This window comes from Sinocyclocheilus grahami, unplaced genomic scaffold (genome assembly GCF_001515645.1).
Source record: "Sinocyclocheilus grahami isolate Dianchi unplaced genomic scaffold, SAMN03320097.WGS_v1.1 scaffold285.1, whole genome shotgun sequence".
NCBI classification, from domain to species: domain Eukaryota; kingdom Metazoa; phylum Chordata; class Actinopteri; order Cypriniformes; family Cyprinidae; genus Sinocyclocheilus; species Sinocyclocheilus grahami.
In genome coordinates this window covers 305,730-327,161 of record NW_015505464.1, presented here as the reverse complement: position 1 = coordinate 327,161, position 21,432 = coordinate 305,730, and the positions used below count along the sequence as shown (strand labels likewise).

Here is a 21,432-nt window from a genome sequence, read left to right as displayed (position 1 = left end):
AACACTGATTAGAAATCTCAGATCGCAAATGACAGATTCAATTCTTACTGAATAGAAAACCTTACCTTAAAGTTCTCACAGAGTCCTTATTCCAGATATCAAGGATTTGCCACCGCGTCAGTCTCTGCCTCACAGCTCCGTTGACCGTGTTCTGCTGGCCTCAGGACCGTTATAAAGAGGCCGTGCGCGGCGGGGCGTGTCCGGGCGTCTCGTGAAGGAATGCGTCGTGACTGCGGTTCCCTCCTTTTACTCCTCGTGACGTCAGACAGGAGTCACGACCACAGATTTGTTACCCTTCCATTCCCAGAAAAGGTGTCCGTGGGGAACAGAAAAAACATCACTAGACAGGTTTGACAGACACGTCCCTTCAGATTTGATTTTTTTTCTCGAACACGAGACCGTTTGACCTAAATGTTTTGATTCGGTGGAAGATTAAAAGGCTTAAACAAACTCGAAAGACGATAGGTCTATGAATCTTTCGAGTTGTCGTAAATTAAATGACAGTCCGTTCAACTGGGCCTACTGTTTAGCCCTACTTCCAAAAATAAATGTTATTCGAATCTATGTTCCATGAAGAACCTTTAATATCTATGGAACGTTTCTATTGCTTATAAAACAGGAAAGTAGACTAGCATACAACAACATTTTCGTTTTGGTGTTGTTGTTGTTGTTGTTGTTGTTTTTAGAACGAAACGAAATACGTAAGAATATAAATTATAGGCTACATCTGAACTGCATTAAGCCCATGTCTGAATAAATGACTTGAATAAATGACTACACCTATAGGCCTTGCAGTAAAACAGTTCATGCTAATTTGTTGGGGTTAATGCTAATCACTTACCGATCTAAATACATTCTTATAAAGTGACGAGGAGAAATGTTCTAACTGGAAGTTAGAAATATGATCAATCAGAACCAGCAACTTAGACTTTAATGAGGAGTTCGTATCTTTAAAAGCCATTCAAGAGAACAATGGCCTGTAAAATTCCGAGACGAGGAGGCCTGAAATCACTGCGTGAGTGCTGTGCACAGATAAGACCAACCCAAGGGTCTTGTATAAACAAACACCTCAGGCCATGTTCCTCCGGTGCGCAGAAAAAATACATCTGGAAAAGTAAGTTGCCAAATCGAGCAAGGCTTGAGTCGTGATTGAAGGAGCCCGCTCACTGAAGAGGATACAATCAGTGTTGAATTCCCATGGCCCCTCCACACGCGCACGCACCGTCTCCAAATTCAACATGAAGAGATGTTCAAAAATACTTATATTTTTGTAGTATACAAACAATTAAACACTAACATCTATTTCGTGTTACTTTTTCAGAATATTTAAGTTTAATGGTTAAACTATTAAGTAATGTTCACGGACTGGGCACTCTATGAATCATCTGCTTTTATTATTTATAAGGACGCATGGTACACAAACTATATATGTGCATAACGCAACGGACTCTCTTCAGTTCCGAGAGCTTTGAAGAGCTTTTATGCAGCTGTTGGTTTAGGATACGGTGTTTCACTAGCTTGTGGTTTGAGAATTCTAACTTAAGGCGTCATTTCCTGCATATTTTTTTTTAATTTTGTATGTTTGAAGATAAGGTCAAATGTCTATCTACACTCTAAAAAAATGCTGGGTTGTTTTAACCCAACGTTGGGGCAAATATGGCCTAACCCAATTTTTGGGTTTAAAATGTAATTGAAAAATTTAACCCAACAGTTGGGTTAGTCCATATTTGACCCAAAGTTGGGTTAAAACAACCCAGCATTTTTTAGAGTGTATAATCAAGGTAAATAACATAAAACGTATGCATTAATGCCTGTTATGTTCTTAGTCTTAAATGCTAATCAAAAAAAAGCAATGAAAAGGGAAAAAAAATATATATAGGACCACCATAAAATTGCAATAGCCTACCATAAGTGGTTAAAAACAAATTAAGGTTGCAGATCTTCGTTTATTGATTTTCACCGCTAATAAAGAAAAACATTAAAATTGTTCTATATCGTTCTTAAAATGGAAAGAGTTCAGATTTGAATAAATTAGTTAAATTACTTTGTAACTGATTGCAAAATCTCCTTATAATCAGAGAATTTTAAACAGGAGGTTTTGGCTTAACAAATATTCCGAGGAGATATTAGTGCAATAAGAGTTCACCAATAAGGAACAGAGCTAGATGCTTTTGTGTGACTTCACTTCCCAATTTTAGAAAGGAGAGCTCAAAAGAAAAAAACGAAGAAAAAAAAAAACCCCGTTGCCATCCGGTTATGGTCTAAGCGAAAATAGTATGGTTTGCGTCGACGACTAAATGCGCCTGTGCACACAAGTCGATGCGTTTCAGCTGGGTTAACAAAGTACCTGGGTTTACATAGCTTAAGTTTACCAAAGTTTTTTTCTTCATGAACTCCACAGAAATCTGCAATGGACTGTACTATTAAGGTAGGCGTTTGATCTGGTTTATTGTCTGTTCTGAAAATGAATAGCGAGTGCGCAACCACCCACACGGTTAGCGCGACTACTGGTGAGAGAGGTCCCCACTCTTTCCTTCTTGTACAAAATTTCCTCTTCCTTCCCGTTCGTGGTTGAATGTCGGCTCTTTAATAACACAAGAAACCACTACAACATTTAGACTCAGATAAAAAACGAAATGGTGTCCACCGCGCGCGAGAGAGGCTATGCACAAATCTGTTATTCCATTTGTTTTACTTTTTTTTTAACAGTTACGTTCTAGGATGCAAAATGGCATATTTAATGATCCATCCAAGTTAGCTAAAGTACATGTAGCTAACCTACTTTCTACTGCATCTTAAGAACGACGAAAACTCACGCAAATGCAAATTGGAAAACAATGAACCGAATTTCACATATGGCACAATTATGGCGGGGCGCTCTCGACGCAGGTGGCTTTATGGCGCCAACAACAAGGTACAGCCTACTGTGGAGACTTTAAAAATCACAAAACGAAAACGTCTAGTATTTTTTTTATTTTGTATACTTTCGACTGGTTAAATCTGGCATGGCACTTTGCAAGAACTAATAGGCTATATTAATGCATATCAACGGTGATTAACGGCATATGCTGGAGTTTAGTTTTATTTGGATGGTAACATGTCATGGTAGAAAATGGTGGCAAGCACCAGTTAATATTATTATTAATACATTGTGTTTTTTTCGTGCTGAAAATTGTCCAGTAAAGCTACATTATGTTGATTATTAGTCACGCGAGTGGTAGGTTAATTACTTATTCTAGAACCTCGATTAATTTAGGGAGCTTAAACTGTAGCTACATTCATTCAAAACAAAACGAAACAAACCAAACAAACACAGGGGCTAATCATAAAATGACTAACATCGCTAAAATCCCAGTCATTATCTGCGTACTGAAATTCATTTCGATGATATTTAAATAGGCTACTGTCGTCAACTGCGTACTGTTTGCTAGTTGTTGTCTTATGTTTGTATTATTTACATAAATATTGTATCTAACACTTTATTTTAAGGTGTCCTTGTTACGTTACATGTACTTGCTATTAGCTATAACAACAATAAATTATGCATAATTACATGCACGTAACTCTAAGCCAAACCCTAATCCTAACCATATAGTAAGGACATAGTTAATTAGGCTAGTATTATCCAGTATTTAAATGTGTAATTACACTGTAACAAGGACACCTTAAAATAAAGTGTAGGCTATCCATATTTTCTTCTGTATCCAAATAGCGAATATATATATATATATATATATATATATATATATATATATTAATAGACATGGTCTTCAACGTGTGGAAATAATATTTCTCAAATAGGATATAGGCCTATTCTAATTTCTCACCATGTGAATTTTTTTATTTGGTTAACAACTTTGAATGTGACGCATCGGGGTTGTTTTTAATTGTTAATTCTGCAAAAACTGTGTTGGTTCATCTTGTCCTTTCACGCAACGATCTCTATACATCCCCTCTGCATTCCTGTGTTTCGTGTTTGTAGTTATTCCATGCCTGATTTAGTTCTTTAAGGAATCATTAATAGCAAAGTGCTGGGCGCTTGTCAGGTGTCGTTATCAGAGCCGAGCAGGCTTCCTGTCTCAAACCTCAGACTTTCCGCACACACTTCCGCAGGCCCTCCTCGAAAAAAAGGCAACAAAGACTGACAAAACAAAATTGATTCGATAGATGTGCGATGCCAATGCATTGTTCTACATTTCAATTAAATTAGCCGGACAATAAACTGAAGCCAATTCGAACGTGCTGCGTCTCCACGTCCTGTTAATGCAGATTCTCCTCAGAGAAGCGCCCCATCTCCTCTTGCAAGATGTTGCTGATTAAAACTTGTGAAAACCACAAAGTGTTTTTGCAGCTCAGAGCGCAGCTGCGTGTCTCTTTGCAAAATCAGCATGCCTTAACGTCAACTTCTGCTTTCCTTCACTCTCGCAAACTGAGCTAACATCATAACTGTGAAAGTTCTAGCTCGAATAGGATTCATTAGCGAATTCTCGTGCGTTAATATAGGTTTAATATAGGCTCTCTTTAAAATGAACATTATAATATGACATTAGAAATTATAGTCTGAATATAAATATAAAAATGTAGTAATTGACATTATTATTGCTGGTGTTATTACTATTTATATTAAAATTATAATATTGATTCAATTATAGTACATTAATTTATATAGGCACTTTATCATTTGCAATTTATTTTTATTATATTGGCAAATTCGGGTAGTAACGAATAATTTAGCAATATATGAGTAATTGAACGAACAAAATATTTATTTTATAGGGATTTATTCCCTCAGTCGTGTCAGTTCCTGCAGTTAAGAATCAAAGCTGTAGGCCTATTTTGTTTAAAATACAGTGACTGCAGTTTTATGAGCCACAAACAATACGAAAAATTGCACATTATCTCAGTGACCGGTGAGACCAGGGTTGGTTGGCACATTTTTCATTCTTTCTTGATTATCTCTGGCAAAACAAGCAGTAGAATCACTCAACATTGTGGAGGGGGGGACTCTTGGGTTAAAAACAGACACTACAAAACATAAGTGTAAAAATATTTTCTAACTTTCGTTCATGACTGAAGTGGTGTTCACCATCCCCGGGGTTGTGGGGTTGGTTTGCATACTGTTAAATGAGAAAAAGAACATTAGAAGAAAAAACTGAAAATAGAAAAATGGTGGTTTTAAAACCAAACAAACAGGACATTTTTGTACTATTTTTTTTCTCTTAGTAGTCATTTCGATCATACAATAGGAGTGTCCATCTTTACGAATTTTTTTTTCTTTTCTTATTTTACATTTACACTCTTTTCATAAATTGTCAGAGGCGGGGCATCATTTATCAGTCTTTAAAATAATAAAAATATAAAGTTTCATATCTATTAATTTATATTTGAAATATATTTCTGCAAGTTATTTTTTATAATAATTTAGTGCTAAATGTACAATTAAAATAACGCTGTCTTCCCTAATAATGTGCCTTAATGACAGTTATTGTTTAATGGGTTTATATGGTAAATAGCCCAAATTAAACATTTTATAAAATACATTTATACATAATAATACTGAGTTAATGTAGTTAAGGAATTGCACAATTAGGCCCTATTCATTATATTTAAAATGATGAAAATAAATAAATGAAATCATTGTCAAGCATGTAGCCAGTGCACAGTATTTATTCAGTAACAGTATTTTTTGCATGTCTGAATTCCGCATTTTACTGTGATTTTCTCTCTAATACTTCAGACCAACAAATTAGACTTCACAGCAGCAAACCAACTAGAATATGATAAAGCAAATTGTGATTTGTGAAATGTACAGATCAGACTGTGTCTCCCATATTACCCAATGTCCAATTATGATAATAAGCAAAGGGACATTTCATAACTTGATTTCATTACCAAAGATTGACCACATTGCTTTTCAGTGCTTCCTTTACTAGCATGCATCAGATTCAAACCTGTACACCTTTAAAAATGTTAGTCTAATATCTAGATTTACTAGTGGTAATCTAGTAAATCTGTTGGATTATCACAGAATAAATTTGCAGTGAGCTCCGCCCTTTGAGGGTGATATACTGTGTGATTAGCTTTTGTGCAAAACCTCTGAAACCTAAAAGCACCAAGGGTTTTTTTTTTTTCTGTGCAGTGTTGCTCTACCCCAAGCTCTGTTGTGACAAAATGAGAATTTCTTTCACAAGACCCAAATGGAGGTCTGTTGCAATTGACTTGAAAACACTGCATGCATGTCACAGGCACCCAGCGGCGCCAAGGACGGCACAACAATAGCATGCCTGTGTTTATGTGCATCTCTCTGTGTTGTTTTTGATGTGAGATGCACATTAATCTCACTGACCTCAACTCTGACATTTTGCACACAGTGTGCAGTTTATGTTCGCTAAAATATTGCATTTGGTTTCTCAGCAACAGAGACCGATATGAAACTCATTGAACAGGAAGTCAGTTGTGGCATTGGTGGCCAAGGAGTGTCCATCTTTACGAATTTTTTTTTCTTTTCTTATTTTACATTTACACTCTTTTCATAAATTGTCAGAGGCGGGGCATCATTTATCAGTCTTTAAAATAATAAAAATATAAAGTTTCATATCTATTAATTTATATTTGAAATATATTTCTGCAAGTTATTTTTTATAATAATTTAGTGCTAAATGTACAATTAAAATAACGCTGTCTTCCCTAATAATGTGCCTTAATGACAGTTATTGTTTAATGGGTTTATATGGTAAATAGCCCAAATTAAACATTTTATAAAATACATTTATACATAATAATACTGAGTTAATGTAGTTAAGGAATTGCACAATTAGGCCCTATTCATTATATTTAAAATGATGAAAATAAATAAATGAAATCATTGTCAAGCATGTAGCCAGTGCACAGTATTTATTCAGTAACAGTATTTTTTGCATGTCTGAATTCCGCATTTTACTGTGATTTTCTCTCTAATACTTCAGACCAACAAATTAGACTTCACAGCAGCAAACCAACTAGAATATGATAAAGCAAATTGTGATTTGTGAAATGTACAGATCAGACTGTGTCTCCCATATTACCCAATGTCCAATTATGATAATAAGCAAAGGGACATTTCATAACTTGATTTCATTACCAAAGATTGACCACATTGCTTTTCAGTGCTTCCTTTACTAGCATGCATCAGATTCAAACCTGTACACCTTTAAAAATGTTAGTCTAATATCTAGATTTACTAGTGGTAATCTAGTAAATCTGTTGGATTATCACAGAATAAATTTGCAGTGAGCTCCGCCCTTTGAGGGTGATATACTGTGTGATTAGCTTTTGTGCAAAACCTCTGAAACCTAAAAGCACCAAGGGTTTTTTTTTTTTCTGTGCAGTGTTGCTCTACCCCAAGCTCTGTTGTGACAAAATGAGAATTTCTTTCACAAGACCCAAATGGAGGTCTGTTGCAATTGACTTGAAAACACTGCATGCATGTCACAGGCACCCAGCGGCGCCAAGGACGGCACAACAATAGCATGCCTGTGTTTATGTGCATCTCTCTGTGTTGTTTTTGATGTGAGATGCACATTAATCTCACTGACCTCAACTCTGACATTTTGCACACAGTGTGCAGTTTATGTTCGCTAAAATATTGCATTTGGTTTCTCAGCAACAGAGACCGATATGAAACTCATTGAACAGGAAGTCAGTTGTGGCATTGGTGGCCAGGATAGAGTATGTTTATGTTCATCACTTTGGAGGAGAGAGAGCAGTACTATGTGTGTGGGGTTGTGGTTTAAAAGGTGCACAGGTACAGAATAATTTTAACTGCAGAATGAAATACCAACTGTTTCACTGGCTGCAGTTTAGCTTGCTGTAAAAGAGAAGATGCAGAATACATCATTTGTCCAACTAGCACATTTGCTTTTTGTATACGGATCCAAATGAATTGTTTTAAATAAGTGAGTGTTCAAATGCTGTTGGACAATGCAATGCAATCTTAGTGCATGTCATCTCTCCTGCACAGAGCAGCATCAAGTTCAGCCTCATCTGTGCCATAAGTTAAGGCTGTGGATTGCACTTTATTGTTGTATATGTCTACACAAGACTGACGCTTGCAAATGCACACAGACTAGGCGGTGAAAACGGTTTGAATTTTCAGCTTGGCCTTGTTTTGAGCACGCTTTCACTTCTCTACTAGAGCAGGACATTTCATGGCATTTATTATAGTGTGTGTGAGAGATAGCTAGTGCTATTCACAGCTAGTTCAATAGGAGAACTAGAAATTATTAAGATTTGTGGCAGCATATTTATAGTGAATTATTACTAGCAAAAATGTAAGACATTTTAAGAGAAACCAGTAATATTGACTTGTCACTCGGGTTTGGCAATTCACATTGCAACAACAAATCCATCCATCCATCCGCAAGCTCTATAAAACTGCAAAGCTTTTAAAACTTTCAAACAAAGATGCCAACATTCTTTTGTCTTGACTTAACTTAGCTTCTCCAGTTAAAAATTAGTCACATGAATTTCTTTGAATTTCACGTCACTGTAATTCTACTTCCTTACATTCAAATTCTTATTCTGCTAGTTCAATTCAAATTCAGGATTAATTCTGAATGGACAACAAAACCCAAAGTAGTTGGTGTTTGTTTGGGCCATAAGAAAACATTCTTTCCTGGTAGTCTCGATCTGAAATATTCATGATATAAAATCCTTTGAACTTTCATCATCAAAAAGCAATTTTATCAGTAAATGCCAGTCACTTAAACTAAACACCGAAACAGATTCTTGTAACAAATTCGCAAGACTTCAGGTCAGGTGAATGCACCCTACAATGCTGCCGCCTCCCTGTTTGGTGACCCTCAACCTCAACAGCATTCAGAACAAATTTGTTTTTCAGCTTTAAATGACCCACATTTCTATCACTCCTCTGTTTCCTATCTCATGCCCCATGCCAAAAGGTTTCCCTGCACATGGGGGCCAGATTTCCTGTGAGCCACCGAAAAAGCTCAGTGCTGACGTATTTCAGCTCTAAAGACAATACTAAAGCCCTCTAAACAAACTCCCTGAATTCAGCTATAACACAAACATTTATTCATGCACAAACACTTACATACATTTGAATGTTTAAAATGTCTTTTTGAAGTTTCAAACGGACACACCCAGGCCAGAGTGCTCGAGAGCAGACTACCAACACTAAACACAGGAAGAAAATGCACAGATGATGTCTCAATTTCTAATTGGACTCTTGTGCCAAGTCATATCTACCTGGAAGTAAAAAAAAAAAAAAAAAAAATGCCCTAAACTATTCCGATAAACTTATTTTTCAGTTTCAAAATTAATACCCCCTGTAGCTGAACAATAAGAGAGCATGTAAGTAATTTTAGTGCTAATTTTATAGTTTTATAAGGTTTTGGACTAATAAGCAAATATAACTTTTGATAGCTGATTGACGTCCAGCTGTGCTATATAAGGGAAACGCCAGCGTATTCGAAAGCTGGCTTTGTGAATTTGGGCTGTGATATTTTCTCTTTGTGTTTTTGTTTGTTTGATTTAGTTTGTGATGTGCTTTGATTGCCATGTAAAATATCTTACCTACTTGGCTGGCCCGAAACTCCTGATCTGTGACATTTGAAAGCCTTACAAAGCTTTTTCAAAGATGTGTTAAAACTGGACGGAGGTAAAGGGGTAGGTAAGTTATGTCACGTGACTTACATGGTGCACATGTAGTTCGATTTCATTGTTAGACACACTAGGTTAGGGATTTGTGCCACTTTCTGTATTTTTTGTTTGGTTGGTTAGTGAAGTTGAGTTACGACGTCTTGGACGTTGAAGATGTTTTCCTTTTCGCATTTTTCTTTATTTTAGTTTAGGACTAGACCAAAATGGGTTAGTTAGATTCCTTTTGGTTTTGTTACTTTCTTTCTTTTGGCACAATCCAGTTTCCCTTCAACCTCCCCAGTTTTCCAACATTATAAAAGCTGCTGTAATTATTTCTTTTATTTTTATATACACACCCGTTCGTTTTTTTATTTCTTGGGTAAATAACTGTCACGGTCTTTAAATAAAACAAGTTCGCTTGATTTAGTCTCCAGTCTTCGTTCCTTTCATTTACACACCGAGTGTGAAGCTGGCAATGGTCTGAACCGGTCCAATGTTCCCCTTCTCAGTCCCTAGACGTTTAACAACTAAAGGAGGGTCGTAACAGTCAAAAGACTGAATTAAAGGTTATTTCTATTAACTCTACACTCTTAAAAATAATCAAAAATAAAATAATAAAGGTTCCAAAATGGGGTTTTAGCAGTGATGCCATAAAAGAACCATTTTTGGTTCTACAAAGAATCTTTTACTGAACTGTTCTTAAAAGAACCATATTTTCTTAATGTGAGGAACATTTTAATAACCTAAAGAACCTTTTTCCACCATCAAGGACCTTTGTAAAATGCAGAGGTTCCATGGTGTTAAAGGTTCTTTATGGAACAACAGACACCTTTATTTTGTAGCGTGGAGTTCCTCGGTAGAGTTTTTTTTATTGTCCAGATAAACCTTAAGTTCGTGCCCCAAATCAATTCTTTTGACACCAGTTGCTGATTAGAAAGTCATGGCATAGCGATAGTAGCGGAAACCCGTAACATCCCTGTTCTGGAATTACTGACTAAATGATTAAGTGTTATTTCTACTCTCACACTATGATTTCTTGTTCACCTAAATTAAAGACTTTAAGTGTTTTGTTTACATAACCCGTGTGTGTTGTATACTTCACAGGAAGCTCTATCAGTGGTGAGTGAAAACCAGTCCATATTCGAGTCACCCTTCAGTGGTCCCCAGGCCATGCACATGAAGGGAGAGATCACCTCACCTGCAGTGTTCAGACAGGGTTCTGAAGAGAGCGTAGAACCCACTGAGCCAGACTGGACCGGATCGGCCACACAGAACCCTGCGAAGAGAGCAGAACACATCAACGGAACCAGGTGGGACAACAAACCTTGATGTCAGAAGATCTCCATTTATACACTCTTAAAAATAAAGGTTCTTTACTGGTATTTATGGTTCCATGAAGAAACGTTTCAATGCACAAAAGGTTCTTTATACTATAAAAAGGTTCTACATTTCTATTCTTCACATTAAGAAAAAAATGGTTCTTTTGAGAACTGCAGATCACTGAAAGGTTTTTTGAGGATCCAAAAGTGGTTCTTCAAAGGCATCACTGTGGTAAAAAAAAAATCTTTTGGAACCTTTATTTGTAAATGTGTAGGACTCTTTCCCTCAAAATAAATAAATAAATAAATTGTGGCATCATTTACTTGCCTTCATGTCATTCCAAATCCATAATATGGCTTTCTTTCTTCTGTGGAACACAAACGGAGAAGTTTCCCAGAATGTCCAAGCGGCTCTTTTCCACACAATAATAGCAGTGACCACATGCTGTTAAGCACCAAGAAAAGCACCATAAATTAGTCCATACAGGTCATACGTGACAAGTATTGTGAAATAACATCTCATTCGCAACTCACCATGTTGCATTACATGTAAGAAACCAGTGCCATTCAGTATCACTGATCAAACTTGTCGATATGCATTTCCAGGAGGCATCTGAATTTTGAGTTAAACTATTCCTTCAATATCATAACGGTGAGCAATTAGAACCAAAACATTTTAGCTCTCAGTTTCTTATTTTCTCTCATGCATGCCACAGCCGTGAGTCCCCAGTGGACTGCAGTGTGACTAAAAAGACCCGACACATGAGTAACAGTGATGGGGGACCTTTGGCCTACCAGGCCTCTTACCCAGAACCACGGAGCAGCCCGCAGACTGCCACCCCACCCAGCAGCGCCACAGAGGAGAAGAGGGTCATTGTACCAGCGGGTGAGATCTATAGTAAAAGTGATCAAGTATTTCACTGTCATTTATACAGAAAAGCAGAGTCTGACTGTATATTTTTTGTATTAACTTAATATGAAAACGCATTCACAAACCTTTTTACTTTTGTAATGAGATATACGCAACATACACTGAGAAATGACTCTGTTTATTCAGCACAGATGCATTAATTTAATCAAAAGTGACAGTAAAGACATTTATAATATAACAAAAGATTTATATTTTAAATTATTTTCTTGTTTCTATTCAAAGAATCCTGAAAAAAAGTGTGATCACATTTTTCACAGTTCTCACAAAAAATAAGCAGGACAATGGTTTAAATATTCATATATTTGTCATTTTCTTGAGCACCAAATCAATGTATTAGAATGATTTCTGAAGGATCATGTGACACTAAAGACTGAAATAATGGCTGCTGAAAACTCAGCTTTGCCATCGGAGGAAAGAAATACATTTTAAAATGCATTTTGAAATATCATGCACTTTCTTAAGACAAGGTCTGTATATTATGTATCATTTTTGATAAAATTTTTCTAATAAATTTCATAAATTAAATTTCATGTTGACTGTTTTTGTCAAGACTAAAACATTAAAACGATTAAAAACATTTGTCTTTGCTAAAAATGTTGCATTTGCAACTAAATTAAATAAAAGTACTTAAGCTAAAAATATAAAATTAAAAGCCAATTCAAAATATTAATAAATACACAACAGTATATAGATACTTAAATAACACCTGTAGACTGTAATGTTTTGTAAAAAGGGAAGCATTTTAGCACCTGACAGATTTAGTCTGCAATTTCTAAAACTAGAGGATGTATAGATGTCTAAACAAAGATATGTGGTAATTATGCAGTGTCCACAGGCTCTTGCATCACTTAGGAACTTGTGCTTTGTGGGGGGAAAAGGCTAGTTTGCAATACAAGCATTGTAAAAGAAAGAAAAAGCACTGATGCGCTTCCTTCTGGCAGATCCCAGTAACCCAGCTGACTAAACTACAAATGATTGCACAGATTCCAACAGAGATAATCACTCTTTACTCGCAAACCAATTAGGAAGTTGCGTTATCTTCAGCGAAACGTTTTGAAGGTCGTCGTAACATTATTAAGAGGGCAGAGTTGTGGAGTCGCTCCATGAATTGTGTGACAGTGAGTGTATGGGATACCTCCTCATGAGTCACCCAGACCAAACAATTATAATGCTCATAATTCTCGGATATGGCGTCATATTTCAAGAACAAATAAGAGTATGATGGCTTATAACAGGAGGTCTGTAATATGTGGAGAAACATTTCCGATAGCATTCCCATTCATCTCAATGGCAGCTGAGCGGTGACGTCAAAAAGGCAGAAAAAAATCCTAAACGCTCTATATATATATATATATATATATATATATATATATATATGTATGTGTGTTTTATTACAGATGTATATCCGCATGCTTAGGGGGGTTTGTTAAAAGTCAATAGGAGCAGGGGAGGCAAGAGAGATGCGGATTTAGTAATATCGGCATGGTTTATTTTTTTTTACTACAAATTTTTTCCTCATCCAATATTTTTAGGAGACACAGCCTCCTCTGAAAAAATGCCCTGATAATATATATATATTTTGTACTTCAGTAAGGGTTTTTGGGCCAAGGGGTCATTATTTAGCTGATATATATCAGCCAAACCATGACCCCTCGGCCCAAAACCCTTACTGAAGTACAAAAAGATGTATCAGCACTATCTTATTGAGATTAAGAGCAGTAACAGTTTTTTACCTCATGTTTGAACTCTGATAAGTACTGTCACAGCTGAAGCACTTGTTCCTCATTTTATTTTTGCGTCTGTCCTGTTTTAGACCCAGAAGTATGGACACAAGACCATGTGCGGCAGTGGGTAGAGTGGGCAATAAAGGAATACGTTCTTTCCGATGTGGACGCGTCCCTCTTCCATACACTGGATGGAAAAGCACTCTGCAAAATGACCAAAGAGGACATGATGCGTCTCACTACCGCATACAATACAGACATCCTGCTCTCCCATCTAAACTACCTCCGGGAGAGTAAGGAACTTCGCCCATAATTCCATATGAATAATCCATTACTAATTGTTAATTTGGTCAAGAAAACATCAGGAAAATCTATAAAGCGACTTTAATCATTTCCATTTCTAAATGCATTGTTAGTACATTGTGGAAAAGTTTGTGCCTATTTATATATAAAGTAAATTAAGAGGGCTTGTTTTCTTTACTATCGTTTACTCAGGTAGCCCCACTTTTTCCTATCCTGCAACCCCTACCAATACAGAACCACAGCCTAGACTACAGGTTAAAGCTGGTAAGTCAAACTTTTTACTTCTATTTTTAAGATAAAATTTAGTTTTATATATATTTCTGACTGTAAATTCTGATTGGATGAGCTGAATTTGCAACCTCAGTCCGAATGTACACCACATTTTATATTAGTGCACCAAAATGAGATGTTTCTTGTAACTGTAATGATCCTAAAGTTATTCCAGTGAACTAGAAGCAATTTTGTGCCTAATAATATTCTTATTAAATGTTAATCAATGCAACTATTTACTAAACACCTATTGCATCATAATGCGGTTTCCACCCTATGATAAGTCACATGGTTATTTTTATATGCTAAAATTCTTAAAGGGGTAGTTCACTAAAATATATTTTTAAGAATGTTGGTTACCAAACAGTTGCCAGTAGCCATTAACTTCTGCAGCATGGAAAAATACAATGGAAGTCTATGGCTACCGACAACTGTTTGGTTACCAACATTTTTTTGTAAAAAAATAACTCCAATAAGTTATTGTACTGATAAAATGCCAATGGCTAAGATAGAGTCTAGAGAGGTCCTATGAGGACTGTAGTTTGTTTCTTCAATGAATTTTGCCCCAAGTGTTGCAAGGTTTTTGAATCGTTGCACTTTCAGACAGGAAACAGCTGCATCAGGATAGGAAGTAAGGGGTGCTTAGAGCTCAGGTTAGGATACAATTGACTATTCTGTGGTAAAGAGAATCAGTTAGAACAAAAGGACAATCACCCTGAGGAATTGTGTGCCATCTTCGGGCCTTCTTACGGTTTTGCTGCTGGCTTTGTTCTGCCCTGCGTTTCTCCTTAGGGATCTTTAATGCAGGGCTTCCTTCCTTCTGCGGCTGCCCTTCTCCTTACTCTTTAAAGCCATCCTTTCCTGTAAAATCTCCCTTTTGTTAACTGCTCCTATCTGACTTTGCCTCGGCACAGAAAACAGCTTTGAGGAGATCGGCAGAAGGAACAGTTGGTCCTCAAGTGCCTTACCAGCTGTCCCAAAAGGTTGCTCTGCGTTCACAAAAACATCATGTTACATAATTATATTGCACAAATGTAAAAAAACAACAACTCACCTCTATAAAATCACAGGTTCTCCTATCGAACATCAGCACAACACCAGAATTACAGAGCCTCCACCAAGACTTCCACAAGGTCGACAAGTGCCCCTTTAATTTAATACTCTATGAAATTGCTTTTAATTATCTTTTTGTTAAACTACACTTCAAAATATCAAATCAGTATTGTACATTTCCATCTTTGCAGACCCCTACCAAGCATTAGGTCCCATCAGCAGCCGTCTTGCAAATCCAGGTAAGAAGTGACTAATCAGAAAACTGTATAAGCATCATTGTCAAATTAACAAATGTGGCCTTTTTAGGGTATGTTATCTTTGGATGCACAGACTGGGCACAAAGTTTTGCCCTTTTATAATTGAATAATAAATGAGATTAGACCATATATGTGTTCAGTTATATGATAACTGAATAACTGAATTCCTGTTGTTAATATAATCTGGACAAATGAAACATACCCAAGACAAAATTTTATTATATTTTCATTAGTTAATTTTTTTAATAATTTAAATAACATACATTTATCATTAAAAAGTTTGAGGTCAGTTAGATTTTATTTAATTTAAGAAATTTTTACTTTTATTCAGCAAAGACATGAAAGACCAAAAGTGACGGTAAAACGTTTACATTTGGGAAAAGAAGAAATCTATTGCTGCACAGTTTCCACAATATATAAAATAATAAGCACCAAATATTAATAATATTATGCATCATGTAACACTGAAGACTGGAGTAATGGCTGCTGAAAATACAGGTTTGCCATCACAGAAATAAAATTACATTTTAAGATGCATTTCAATAGAAAAACTATATTTTAAATTGTAATATTTAAAAATGTTACTGCTTTTATTGTATTTTTGATCAAACAAATACAGCCTTGGTGTGCATAAGAAACTTTTTAAAAACATTAAAAAAATCTTACTGACCCCAAACTTCAGTTTACATTTTTAAATAAAGATTTGAAGGCCTGTAAAAAATAAAATAAAAAATAAAAAAAATCTAACAAGCCAAGTACATCATGATTAGTATGACTATTAGTATGATGTTTGCCCGACCTTCTTTACACAGAAACGAAACCATTCCACACCAAGATCCGACCGACCAAACACAATTCTAACAACCTGCCCATCACCAGCACTGACAGGACTGTGGGTAGGTGTCTGACCGACCCACATTCTGTTTCTGTGTACAACATACATTAAAAAGGTCACATTTGGAGAAAACAACCTGCCCTAAAAAGCCCTTCCATCCGCTGCTAAAAATCTCTGACACTCTTTATTTTCACACAGGCTCTGGTCAGATCCAGCTGTGGCAGTTCTTGTTGGAGCTGCTGTCTGACAGCAACAATGCCGCCATCATCACCTGGGAGGGCACTAACGGAGAATTCAAGATGACCGACCCAGACGAGGTAGCCAAGCGCTGGGGGGAGCGAAAGAGCAAGCCTAACATGAACTATGACAAGCTCAGCCGGGCCCTCCGCTACTACTATGACAAGAACATCATGACCAAGGTGCATGGCAAACGCTATGCATACAAATTCGATTTCCAGGGCATCTCCCAAGCCCACCAAAACCATCCTCCAGAAGGGGGCGTGCTCAAATACCAGGCCGAAGTGCCATATGTGCAAAGTTACCACAGCCACCAGCCAAAAATGAACTTCATGGGCACTCATTCAACCCCTATGCCCGTTTCGACTGGGAATTTCTTTGGGCCTCCAACCACCTACTGGAACTCTGCAACAGGAGTGGTGTATCCCAGCTCACCCATCCCACGACATCCCAGTACTCACTCTCATTTGAACTCTTATTACTAAAACAATCTAATTATAAAGCCCTGGATTTCATACGAGAACAGAGTATAACAAAACAGTAACTTTTCAGGAATCCTCATCCAATGCAAATCCTTTGTAGCAATTCCAAACAGTTCTCCATCTCACTGCATTTTTTGTACAGTGTGTGTGTGTGTATATATATATATATATGCGCATATCAAACAAAGCTGTACGTCTTCTGGGCTAAATTGTAAATAGGTCTTGCATGTTTCATATAAGACATCGAAAAGACTGCTCTGACATTCCCCAAAAGCATGCATACTCATCTCTGTTTTAAAATGTAATATTCCTTTGTAAGCATGTACTTTGTACAGTCTTTTTTTTAATCAAATAACTTCACTCCCCTAAGTGTAACATTATATTTCAAACCAATAAAACATGTAGCTCACTTACCGCATCTGTGAATTTTATTATTGTCCTTTTTTTTTTCCTTTTTTTTTTAATAGACATTACCAAAAATCTATTCACTACAAAGAATATCCCTTTCAAAATGTTTGTGCTCAACCATTTTCTTTCTTAATTTGGAGAACATAAACATCTAAAAAGGACCTTTTTTCACTACTAAAAACCATTGTGTTTTGCAGTGTAGTGTTGTTTTTGGGTGCTTTGTTATCTATTTACAGTAGCAAATTCCAAGGCACAATTGTCTCACAGACTCACACTATATTAGTGATACGTTATCAAAAAAAAAATGACGTCATGTACAATGGCATCATATATTTATTAACAAATCAAGTCCAATTTAACTGAAAACTCGAAATCATAAATGTCTTTATTTAATCCTTTTTGTTTAGTCCAATCCAAATACCTCCTCAAATATTCGGCGTGGCTCCACAAATTTATCAACTTCCTCCATCACACCCAGGTCTGGCACAAAATGACGAGGTCCAATCTCAGCTGTCTGTGTGGTTATTACTTCAACAAAGCCTTTCCCCACCCCTTCTGTCATGAATGGAGATGTTTGCTCTTCCTTGACAATGTCCAAATCAGACTCCATGATCCAGGGCTCACTGGTGATGACCTTACTGGACACTGTAAATTAATTCATAAAATAGGGCTTGACGTAAATCTGAGATTCTAAAGTCAGAGAACAGGTTCACTAAAATCTTATAAAACCTCCATGATGTGGCAAGACTTTCCTGACAGCTTAACAAGCATTATTGTATTTACTCTCAATGCAGTGCTATGAAAAGATATATATTCCAACAACAACATACTTTGCCCTAAAATCACTTGACATTTCTTACCAGACAGGTCCGAAGACAGACATGTGGAGTCGCAGCAGAGGCATGCATCATTTGAACCAAATAACTCTTCCCATCTGAAGAAATTATCCAAATTAATACTAGTTCAGTTTTGAAATTAGCACTCACAGTACAACCAAAATTCAATATACCGTTTTGTTGACTGGTTGTAAGTGCAGGACTTTGCACTTGATGTTGGTTTAAAACTTCCGACGGCTATTTCACAATGCATGTAAAGATGCTGAGAATAAAATGAACAGGCAACCTCAATAAATGGACTCAACTGATAAGTCAATCTTTCATCAAAAATCACAAACCTGACCCTTTCATTGGAAAAAGCAACATTTTTCTGAAATTGTATTACATCAGCATGCCATTTTAGCTCATTATATCACCTCTCCCAACATCCCATGAAACAGAAATGCATCCAAGGAGAACCGCACAACATTTCTTTGTCCACTTTGGATGAATTTGGACCACGTACTGCTCTTGCTATCAGTCATGCACCTGAAATAAAAAGAGCATACATGTAATGCTTGGCATGAAATAATAAATAATTAGAAAAGTTCTTTTTTTTTCTAATGGAATAGTTTATTGAACATTTAGACAATATTAAAAGAAATATAAAAAAAGTTTGTATGAACATCATATGTTACATCAGGCTTATATAGTATATAATATAGGAAAATATGCAGCTCATACTTCAAGGAAAAAACACCTCACTTTTATTCAAACTCCCAAATTGAGCAAAAATATAAAATTTTGGTGCAGCTGCTGTTATTTATATGGTCAAAAAGTAAAATAAAATTGATAGCTTGTAATGGAAGTCATTAAAATCTTTGTAACAGTATAGCAGACTACCTACATAATACAAATAAATATTAATTGGCAATCTATATCTTCAATAGTCTCAGCCTCAGACATCACACCCAGAGACCATTGGCTGAACGTCTGATGCATAAAGCACACAAAAGTGGAAACACTTCAGGATTTTCGAAGTCGTCATCGGATTGGTTGAATTATATTGGATTTCCGGGAGACGCGTGTCGCGTTTTAACGTTCCGCCTGGAAACAAAGATTCCGTGACGCCAAACCCTCTCACGAAAGAAGAAAGCCATCGTGTTTACAACTGTGACAATCAACTAAACACTGGGTTTTCAAAAGTATGTGAAATATTTAAAGTTTGCGGCATAGAGTCTTTAAAATGCGACCGAGAGTTTTACACACTGGTCTGTTATTGCGGCAACATTTCCACGCCCCGAAACGTGATGCTGAACGAAACGAACTGTGATTGGTTGTTTGACATGTCTGTCAAACGGCCTCATGGGCAGGCCTTGGCCAATGAAACCTGCCATGGATTCCAGACTTTCAGCCGTCAGTCTGAAGGTCTGGCTACGCGAGACTATATCTCCAATAACAGGTCTTAATAAGATGATATTTCAGTGCTTTGGTATATAATTAAGCTTTGTAGTTTATATTGTGGGAGTAAAACATAATGCAATGCAGTACAGTAATGATTAAGGTGTACAATTAAAAATGCTACAATTACACTATAAGGCATTTTACTTGCTAAAAAAGTATAAACTATCATTCACACAACAGAAGGCATGTTAGTAGATTGCTGAACAGTTTTTCCATCCAAATTTTGATGTTGATAATTAGAAGGCCTTAGAAATTTGCTTATCAAAAATGACACAGTAGGCACAATAAGGAATAATGAACAAAGTGTTACCCGTGGTTTTCAATGACTGTAAATTGTGGCATGGACAAATGAGAACTGCTGATAGTCACATAACAGGAATCCACAAACAGCCTCTCGTCTTCAGCAAGAGGGGGTCCGTCTGCTTGGAAGTACATGGGGTGACCAATGGTATACTCTTCGGTGGGCGATAACCTTCTCCACAGCTCTAAAAGACCGGATGGTGATGATTCATTGACTGATATAGAATGGAGTACTCATCTTATTAGTCAAACCTTGTTTACCATCACGGGGTGTGAGTACAACACTGTCCACAGTTCTCAGGGGTTTGAAGTAGTTCTGATATCTGACTTGTGGTATGTAACCAATTTTGTACGAGTAATGATATCTGGAGAAAAAAAACAAAATGGGGGTTAGATTGTTAAACAAGTAAATCGGTGATTAACAGGCAAACAAAATTGACAAAAAGGTACTGCAAGTGGAACACATACACTGAACAAAAGGTTTGTCTTGATATTTTTGTCTCGTTTCTAATCAAAATATCTAAAAATTCTTCTTACTAGATAAGCAAAATGGATGTTAGATGGACATTAGATATTTAGTCTTGTTTCAAGGGGAAAAAAACTAAATGAAGTGCAGTCTGCCAGTGAGGCAAGTAAAATAGTCACTTACCCCACTGGCAGATCATTTTACTTGTTTTAAGCAAAATGCACTTAATTTTTTTTCCCCCTCTGGAACCGACTAAATATCTTATGTCATTTTGCTTATCTAGTAAACGTATTTTAATTTAAGAAATTTTTGATATTTTGACTAGAAACAAGACAAAAATACTAACATAAGCTTTTTTTTTGCAGTGCAATCGACACATATCGATATGTACATCGAAAGACAGATTTACCTGTTAAAGTGACACTCAACAGGTATTGAGAAAGGCATGGCACGGCGGATTGGCCCCAGGTCCGTCACTGGAGAGTAGCGCAGTACGTTGGAATATGTTACTCTATTGTCTATTAACTGCATTCAAAAAGACAAAGATGATTTCACAGCAAAGTTTATCAAGTGAAGCCCTGAGTTGAACAGAGCAAAATGATTTTTTGAGCCTTAGTGCTATAATGAGTCTCCTCTTCCTTTTATTTTTAGACATTTTTTTCATACCATTCTTTTTTTATCCATCCATCCATCCATCCATCTATACAGTAGTCAACATTTGAAGTGGATCAAAAAAGTTCATCAAAGTTGTCCTATAAGACAAGAACTGGTATTGTTTTGGTTTTAGGACAAGTTTGATGAAAGGAACATGAACTTCAAATGTTGACTACTTATATATATATATATATAGAGAGAGAGAGAGAGAGAGAGAGAGAGAAAGAGAGAGAGAGAGAGAGAGAAAGAGAGAGAAAGAGAGAGAAAGAGAGAGA

At 36.4% G+C, this 21,432-nt stretch overlaps 2 protein-coding genes across 5 annotated transcripts in view; one reads left to right on the top strand and one right to left on the bottom strand.

Annotated features, from left to right (window-relative positions):
* Positions 1–2,273: 2,273 nt before the first annotated feature.
* On the top strand, positions 2,274–17,462 carry fli1rs (Fli-1 proto-oncogene, ETS transcription factor-related sequence). 4 transcript variants are annotated; one of them, XM_016292408.1, is made up of 10 exons: positions 2,274–2,428; positions 10,744–10,949; positions 11,675–11,844; positions 13,703–13,906; positions 14,109–14,180; positions 15,101–15,169; positions 15,257–15,319; positions 15,431–15,478; positions 16,309–16,392; positions 16,530–17,462. In XM_016292408.1, exons 1-10 carry the CDS (start codon positions 2,411–2,413, stop codon positions 17,051–17,053), a joined length of 1,458 nt encoding a protein of 485 aa, XP_016147894.1. In that variant the 5' UTR covers positions 2,274–2,410; the 3' UTR covers positions 17,054–17,462. The 4 variants fall into 4 exon arrangements, with proteins under 4 accessions (XP_016147894.1, XP_016147896.1, XP_016147895.1 ...); XM_016292407.1 differs by lacking the exon at positions 2,274–2,428 and adding an exon at positions 2,662–2,914; XM_016292410.1 differs by lacking the exon at positions 16,309–16,392.
* A 365-nt stretch (positions 17,463–17,827) lies between these two features.
* The window catches only part of zp3d.2 (zona pellucida glycoprotein 3d tandem duplicate 2), a 5,907-nt gene continuing 2,302 nt past the window's right edge, over positions 17,828–21,432 (bottom strand). Inside the window, exons 2-8 of the mRNA XM_016292411.1 lie at positions 20,913–21,028; positions 20,299–20,402; positions 20,048–20,222; positions 18,711–18,822; positions 18,468–18,556; positions 18,319–18,392; positions 17,828–18,103 (exon numbers count right to left, since the gene is read on the bottom strand). Coding sequence (XP_016147897.1) covers positions 17,862–18,103; positions 18,319–18,392; positions 18,468–18,556; positions 18,711–18,822; positions 20,048–20,222; positions 20,299–20,402; positions 20,913–21,028 — 912 coding nt within the window. The 3' untranslated portion in view covers positions 17,828–17,861. The remainder of the gene's footprint in view (positions 18,104–18,318; positions 18,393–18,467; positions 18,557–18,710; positions 18,823–20,047; positions 20,223–20,298; positions 20,403–20,912; positions 21,029–21,432) is intronic.